General features: G+C 45.6%; 1 protein-coding gene across 1 annotated transcript in view; it reads right to left on the bottom strand.

Annotated features, from left to right (window-relative positions):
* Positions 1-1,591: 1,591 nt before the first annotated feature.
* LOC102035596 (inter-alpha-trypsin inhibitor heavy chain H5-like) overlaps positions 1,592-8,560 on the bottom strand; it is a 34,173-nt gene continuing 27,204 nt past the window's right edge. Inside the window, exon 8 of the mRNA XM_014310662.2 lies at positions 1,592-1,858. Within this exon, the coding sequence (XP_014166137.2) occupies positions 1,592-1,858 (267 nt within the window). The remainder of the gene's footprint in view (positions 1,859-8,560) is intronic.

The raw sequence follows: 8,560 nt of genomic DNA, 5'->3' as shown, positions 1-8,560 counted from the left end.
GACTCCTGGGGGTCTGGAAAGGGAGATCTAGGAAGGTTATCAACAGGTTATCAAATGTGATAGAAGGTCAGCATGAACCTAGAAACTCAGTGTGCGCTGCTCCAGTGACTGCAGCAAGGCAAGTAACAGGAGAGCAAAATGCTTATGAAAAGTCCTCAAAATCCTGACTCTGTCTTCTGCAAAATGCTTCTCAACCAAAAAACCTGTACCCAAATATTGTAACTCTCTCAATCTCCAGGTAGATCCAAAATTTCAGAAAGAACTTTTTCCCCAAAACCAGAGGAAAACCATGTCATCTAGCAGAGAGTGTTGTTTTATACTCGGTTGTATATCATAGAACTACCAAGCACTGAAAACTGTCTTTTGCCATGTGTTCAGGTATTTAGCAGCAGGATTTTTCCCCTGTTTCTTTGGTCTGTAAGTACAACACAGGGGTGTAACCACACCATGTTCTTTGTGTGTGTTCATGTTCAGTGGAAGATACTCAAGGAATAGCACCTTTATAGCAAAAACACAGAGTTAGCCAAACCTGAAAAGAAACCTGAAGTTCCTGTGGTGGAGAATCACTGTGGAGAATCACAGTCAATAATTTCCTTTCACTAGATGTGCCTAGTAAAGGCAAACCCAGCTGGTTCCTGCACAGCTCTCCTGGCACTTCAAGAGTAAAAGGCTTTGTTCTCTGAGTTTAGTCCCACTATTGGTAATTGTTTAACTGGGCAGGTCCCTTCACCACTTCCTAAGCAATTCCTCTCACAACACAAGCAGCACAGCCAACCATCCTGTTTGCTGTGCTTTTCCATCAGAGGGTTTCCTCTGCTAGGAGTGGTCACTGCTCAGGGGCAGCCATGGGAAGGCCCTCCCTGACCTTCAACCAGCTGTGACCACTTCCATGGGGAAGGGTTTAAATAGGTCATTTTGCAGCTCTCTGGGCACAGCTGCTGGAATATGTTTGATTGCAAACCTCACTGTAGTTGGAGATTTTTTATACTACTGTCCATAGCCTCACAGGACACTTATGAATCAAATTAAAACTCACACCTGCACTCTGCTACTGTTCTGGGGTTTTCTCTGCCCACCTCCCTCCAGGCAACAAGGCACAAGCAAAAAGGGCTGAGAAATTCTTAAAATATAATTTTGGTAGAGAGAAGAGGACAGTACTGGGTGAGAAACTAAGTCCTGCAGAACAATCCCACACCCCACAGAGTGTGCTCCATCCCTGGGGCTTCCAGCCCAGACAAAATCATGAGCCTGCTTTCACAGAGCCTTTCAGAAACTACACAATACTGACACTGTGTGTCCTTTGCCAGGGTATGTTTTCATCTGTGTCCTCAAGAAATAACCTTGGAAGCTTTCCCATTCCGAGGGTGTCACCAGATAAGCGAGAGAATGGAATCAAATTTGGTTTAATGAGTGTATGGAATCACAGACTAATTTTGGTTGGAAGGAACATGTAAAGGCCATCTTGTCCAAACCCCCTGCAATGGGCAGGGTCTGAGGAAACCTTCCTACCATGTATGTTAATAAAGAACCCATAACCCTGAGTGGAGGTGAGGGGAACCCCTTGTCCCATGACCTAAATCCCAATGCCTTTTTATTCCATAAATTCCAGGACCACATTCACCACTCTTTGTTCTGTTGTAGTTAATTGGATAGCACAGTTAATGCCATCTGTATCTCTGATCATACCTCCAGTGGGTGACATGTTATGGATGTACTTTTTGGCATCCCTGATGTTATTTGGAGTAACTGGCACCAGCCTGTCCTGCTGCCAGACCTTGATTCTGTTGGAAAAGCCAATGATATTGAAGTGGTCTTCAGGCCTTAGGTCCTGGAGAATTGTGAAGAGAGCTTCTTTGGTCTAGAAAGAGAAAAGAGAGCAGCTATTGGTTTCTCTGGGTCTGGATTGAAGGCACTTGAGATGGCAGTCCATGTTCAGACTCAGGTGCTTATTGTTTCTTATCAGTAAAACAGTCTCACTACTGTGAGTTCAGCAGCTCTTCATTAGAAGGCACAAAATGCCCAACAATCTCTTGTTACAAGGTCTTTTAAGACTGAATTATCCAATTAAGAACTGACACCCAGATTATTTTCCCTTTTAACCCAATAACTGATCCCAAAGAGCTGCAATGGGGACTTTTCTGCCCAATTACAAAATGCCACCCAAACCCATGGAGAAGCAGGAAGGAGAAGCATGAAGAAGAAACCCAGGATGACACCCTGTGCTCTCCATCTTGCTTCCATCCACAACATACTAAAAACCCCCAAACCGAAATTTCTCACCAAGTGATCCACCTACACTGCTCTCAGTAATCTATTTCACACTTTTGTGGATTCCAGTCTATCTTGAAGTCTGGGAAACTTTCTCCATGGATGAAGGTCAAAGTCGGTGCTGCCCTGGGGGTCAGGGCACCCCAGAGCAGACAGAGAAATATTCCCAGTGCCCTGGGTTTCCACAAGCAGCAGACACAGCTGTCAGTGTTTTAGTGGGAGAGAATTTAATTTTAAGATGCTTACTGATCTTTTGGATATTTCTACACTGCCAGTTTGGCTAATGAATAAAATTGGGATGTCCTTCCCTATCTCAAAGCCTGATCTTGTGGTGCCAGGGGCTGTGCAAATATGAGATGAAAAACAACTTTTGCCCAAAAGGTCTTGTGAGGCACATCTAGACCTAACTAAGCTTAAAAATCAGGCACCAAAATTCAGATAAAAACTTCAAATGACTGGGAGAACCATGTTCTGAATTAAGGGACAGTGAATAATAATGACTAATAACAAAAACCTTGAAGAGTTTGTTCAAAGCCCTCTAGATTTACAGTATGCTGCAATGTATTTGTATATATGCATATATTTAAAATAGGTGACTTATAAGTTAAAAAACCAGTAAACATGTCAAAGGATGCACAAAGGATGCTCTGTTCATAATTAGGATACTATTTGCTACATGTACACTCTACTGAATAGTTTCAGCAATTAATAAATGCTTAGGTTAATATATTCAATTAACTAGTCCTGAAAAGAAGTCCTAAAATTAACTAGTCCTAAAAAGCAGTCCTGACTAGTCATTGCAGATTCTACCTGCCAGTCAGTTTTGTCCCAGGCACATTATTTTTAATCAATATGCCAACTGTTCATCATCCTATATAAACACAGGCAACCAGAGTGAGGAAAGCTGGTCGCAAGATGAGTTCTTATCAAAGGAGGTCAAGGATCCTGGATTCTGGGAAAGCCAGACCACTGAGGAAAAGGCAAGAGGAAGACTGCAGAGGTGTCCAGCTCCCCTCAGTGAGAAAAGCTTGGATTTAGCAGCCATGCAGCTGTGTTCACATGGAGACAGACTTCAGCTGAGTAAGATTCAGAGAAGTTGCCCAAAAGCAGCCTCTGTCCATGCAAACATACCCTATATTTGGATGCAAAACACATGGGAGGAATATGAGGCAATATCTGGGCAGAGGAATCAGCAGATTCTCAGCTCAGCCCCTTCTTGGCCTCCATTAAGCCTTCAAATTCCAAGGAAAGCTATGCAAGAAATTGTATTATGGGCTCACTAGCATTTAAAGGTTCCTCTCATGCCTGTCAGGAAAATACGTGAAGGGCTTGTCCAGAAGCAATGTAGGAGTAATCAGCAGTGCTGGAAACCACATAAGCCTAGGCCTGATGTTGCTATGCAAAGACAGTTTGGAAAAGGGCTCAAAGGACTGATGAAGCTGTGTCATCAATATCCCCCTGGATTCTGCATGGCAGATGATGATGCAATGATGCAAACAAATCTAATCCTCACAGCTGGTGCCTTGGCTCCCAGTCCACCTGGAATTAAGGGGAATATTTCCCATAGCTTCAAACGTTCTGGAGCCAGGTCTGGAGACTCTCCCTGCCTGTTTCTGTCCTCTGCACAAATAATTTTGCTCTGCAGGGATCTCAGGCTTAATCCCTCTACTGGCTTAGCTGGAACATTCCTCCACGTCCCACCACCGTTTCAGAGACAAGAATATTAAAGCAAATGCTGGTGGAAGAGATTCTTTCAAAGAGAAGGGGAGATTCCCATCAGGTTCACATCATGATGTGCACCAAACAAACCTTCACAAAGGTGAATTCCTGCCCCAAACACGGAGGCTGCCTCCAGTCTAACAGTTCACAGAAAATGGAAAAGTTGGGTGAAATAATCAGCTATTTGAAAAACAAGGGAAGGTTTTACTCTCTCTCATCTGCTCTTTTACAACACCATTTTTATTGTAAAAATGCTTCAGATAGTGCATGACATCACCCTTCAGAGACACCCTCCACCAACATCCCATTTTACAGAGAGGAAAACCAGGCTACTTTTGTAATTATGTCAAGGTCAGAAAGTGAGAGGTTCCCAAAACTTGGGGTTCTCAGCCCTCAGTTCAGTCAGCCAAACCATCCCACACGTGCACAGGCAGCAATCACACAGCAGAGAAAAGGACTCTTGGATTTATTCCACAATAACAAGGTTGGCCTGAGTATTTGTCCCTCAAAAAATGGGTCAAAGTAAGCAGAAAGTGAAAATGGAGAACCTTCTGTCCTGTGTGTGAGCAGGCCTCCATGCCTAGCTCTGCTGAAGGAAATTTGGACATGTTAAAGGGTGTTAAAGGGTGTTAAAACAAGGAGCAATGAGAACACAACTCCCTACATACACATCCCCCCTCCACCCCACAAAGGAGAGGAACAGACCTTCCTAGAGGCAATGATTTCAAGAAAAACTCCCCAAATCTCATTATCTATATTACAGCTCTGATTATAATTAACACTGCTTGACCTCTCCCGTTACAAAACCCCTCTCTTCAGTTTTTTTTTCCAAATCTGTGAAACTGCACTTTTCTCAGAGGGATTTATAGGGCCCAAATAAGCTCTGCTGTTTCTGAGAACAAGGCAGGAGGAGAAATAATCTTGCTTTGGCCTACTTGCACAGAGGCTGCATCTCACTTCCCTTGTGCTCACAAATTCCTTTTGACATTCTTGCCTGTGTTCAGCCAAAAGAAAAGGAAAGGAAAAAGTAAAACAACACAGAGCAGAAGTAGCTGGGTGTACACAGCATCCAAGCTAGAATTGCAGAGAGGATCAGGAGGGAACTGAAACACACATTCCCAGGAAACGCAGCACTTCCCCACACCCTCAAACAGGGGCCAAATGTGGGGCTGGGACCATCTCTCTCTCCCCTTCTTTCATTTCCTCTTTGCTTTTTGTCTCATTTTCATCACTCCACGGAGTTTGAGTCAATTTTTCCCAGGAAAAATCTTCTGCCATATTTTAATGGATATGCACTGACAGCCTGGATTCTGGCATCTGCATCCTGTGCTTGCCTCTGCAGCTTAAATGAAAACCCTGTGAATTTATGTGACATGCACACAAACATATGTACAAGTGTGCGTGTGTGCACATGGGTTTGCTCCAAAGCAAACAGAGTGAGCGAGGCCATATGGTTCATTCTCCTGCAGCTTTTACTGCATCCTCAGCACAAAAAATAAAGGGTGGGATTCAGCTTTGCCAACTCAATCATCAGAAAGCTGGGCATCACATCTAATCCTGCTCAAGGAAGCCACCTCCAGGGAATACTCCATCCCATCTGTTTTGGACAGGTTTTAGGATGGGCTGAGTGCCTGTCTCCAGGCATTGCCTTCAAGCAGAGAAGGTGGGATTCACCTCTAGAACTAATCCTGCCCCATCCTGAGCATTCTGACTCTTGCTGGAGCCAAAAGGAGCTGAACTGTCTCTCCAACTCTCCCAGAGTGCTCTGAATGCCCTGTCTCTTCCTATTTCCGTCTCTCTTCCAGGTGTGTCCTAAAGACCACACTCCTCATGGGATGGAGCAACGTGCTTTGAAACCTACCAGCCTTCCTCACCCTCTAATGGTTCATGAGAGAGATGTGCCTTCCCTCAGAGCGCTGGATATGATTCAGCAGCTGGCAGGCAAAACCAGCGTTTAATAAGGAGAATATCTTGGTAAAAGTTCACTGCTGGAAATCCTGAGGGACTCAGCCATGGCCAAGTGCAGCTGGTGCCCAGCCCTCTCCTCCCATCTCCACCAGAGCCCAGGCAAGGCTCTGCAAAGCTCTTCTGGCTGCAGCTTCAGCTGGGATTCAGGTTTCTGCTCCTGTCCTTTCAAGGCCACAGTTGGAACTTCTGCTGGCTCCAAGGAGCCAAGGGCTGTGGCTGCCATGGGATTCCCAAACTGCTCTCTGCCAACGGGGTCCTTGCAGTCCCACTCCCACCTGGCCCCACTGAGTCATTCCACTGAAACTCCTGCCAAAGAGGCAGAAAATTACCCATTTCTACCCTGCTGAGGGCCAGGTCATTCCTCCATGGCTGTGCACATGACACCGGTTCATTTTGGAGATAAACTGGACCCACTCACACTGAGGAAAAATGGTTTAGGGGTCCAGTGCTTCTGTGCCAGGTGCTGCAAGGTGAAATATTTTTCCCAACACGTTTGCCTGGGGAGATGCATTTGGAGCAAGGATTAAAGCAGAGGATGGCAGGCAGTAACAACACAGAACAGCTGAATAAAAATCCTTTTTTACCATTTGGGAATGGTTTGTACATGTCAGAGTCAGGTTTTAAATGGGTGTTTAAAAGAGAATAACTTGGTGGGGGGAGATTCCTCCATTTCCCTCAAATTAGCATGGACAAAATTGAGGTGAGAGGTGAAGACTGAACTGCCACTGCATTTGAGATGAGGAATTGTGCTGGTGAATGAGCTGCCAACACAGCTGGAACTGAACCAGCCACCTCCAGGGCTACAAAATGTCACCCCCAAACCTGGAGCAGCACAGCCCTGGTCTACAGCTGGGGACAGGTGAGGTGACCATGACTGCCAGGGAGTGAGCACAGTTCATGTCTGTGCTTTGTGAATGATAAGAGGGGAGAGAAGAGGAGCTCACACTGCCTAAATTATTGATGTGCAAACAGAGTCTGCTCAAGCCTACAAGGCCAGAGACAAGCCAGCTCCCAGCCACCACCCTGACCTTCCTTGTCACCTCTGCACTGACACCTGGACATGCAATATTGTATTTGTGGGGTGCCCCAATGAATCTGACACCATGTTCTCAGAAGGCTAATTTATTATTTTATGATACTATAGTATATTAAAGAATAATAAACTAAACTATACTAAAGAATACAGAAGGGATACTTACAGAAGGCTAAAAAGATAATAATGAAAACTTGTGACTCTCTCCAGAGCCCTGACACAGCTTGGCCCTGATTGGCCAAAGAGTCAAAACAATTCACACCAGAATCCAATGAAACAATCACCTGTGGTAAACAATCTCCAAACACATTCCACATGAGCACAACACAGGAGAAGCAAATGAGATAAGAATTGTTTTCCTTTTTCTCTGAGGTTTCTCAGCTTCCCAGGAGAAAAATCCTGGGCAAAGGGATTTTTCAGAGAATGTGAATGCCACATCACAACACAGCTGCTGCCTGCCTGGTTCTTGCTTGCTGCAGGCCCTGCATCACATCCAAGGTGATTCAGAGCTATATCAGCCCCAGCCCCAGCCCCAGTAGGAAGAGCAGAACTCCCTCAGCTACACTCGAGTTTGGCTGTGATTTGTCACCCTTGTACCCAGCCCCTGGAGTTGGCTCTGACAGACCTCATCTTGCTTTAACACTGGTGGAGCAAAGCATGGGATGATGCACACTCTTATGAGAAAGCTGAGAGCCTTCAGCCTTTTTTTGGGTCAAAGATCTGCCTCAGAGACATCTGGGATGATGTCAGACCATCTGGGCACCTTTGAGGAGGAATCTGACATTTCTTTCACAGTCCCTTGTTTGTCTGGGGAGCAGGGCAAGGGTGAGGCCTGGCTACCCTGAGAGTGTGCAGCTCACAGGGACACAATACGTGGTTGTTATGAGCTGTGGCACTGCCAGACATTGGCCCTGCTGGCCAGCAAGGGGAGAATTCAAGCAACTCATTAAAATGCATATCCCAAGCCCACGTATTCACACTTTCCATTGCCTTAGGAGAACTTCTAAGTGTTTCATCCAGCCACCCTCGCAGCAGCCGGGCAGCAGGACTCCATCACCAGTGACACAGCCTCTCCCAGCTCAGCCAGCACCAGGAAACTGCCTGGCCTTGGGATCAGCCAGTCTAAAAGCACTGCTAGCAGAGAGGAAAGCATTCCCAACCACTGCCTTTGGAAAACAGGACCCACTGACAGGAGGAGATGCACAAGAACAGCCTGCAGAGAGCAGACCTGGGGCCATCTGCATCCATGTGCTAAAAGATCTCACAACTAAAGAGAAAATTCAAGCACCCTTTGTCCTTCCAGATCCCTTGCGAGAAAGCAAATTTGCCAAGAAAGGAGCTAAGGCACAAGATGTAAGCTCAGAGGGAATTAGGAAGCCATAGCTCTGTCCAGGAATGAGTCTGAGAGTGCAGCAGTGCAGGGAAGGGCTCAGAAATGAGATCTCCTACTGCAAAAAGGAGAAAAGTACAAGCGAATATATTGTTTGGTGAAAGATTGCAAGGAAATACAGGGAGAAAAACCAAAAGAGCTCCTTCTTCCCCTTCAATATCCTCTGTGCTTTGGTTCTTCTC

This window comes from Geospiza fortis, unplaced genomic scaffold (assembly GCF_000277835.1).
Source record: "Geospiza fortis unplaced genomic scaffold, GeoFor_1.0 scaffold230, whole genome shotgun sequence".
In the NCBI taxonomy this organism is placed as follows: domain Eukaryota; kingdom Metazoa; phylum Chordata; class Aves; order Passeriformes; family Thraupidae; genus Geospiza; species Geospiza fortis.
Note: the sequence above shows the minus strand (reverse complement) of the source record. Positions and strands in the feature narration are given on the sequence as shown.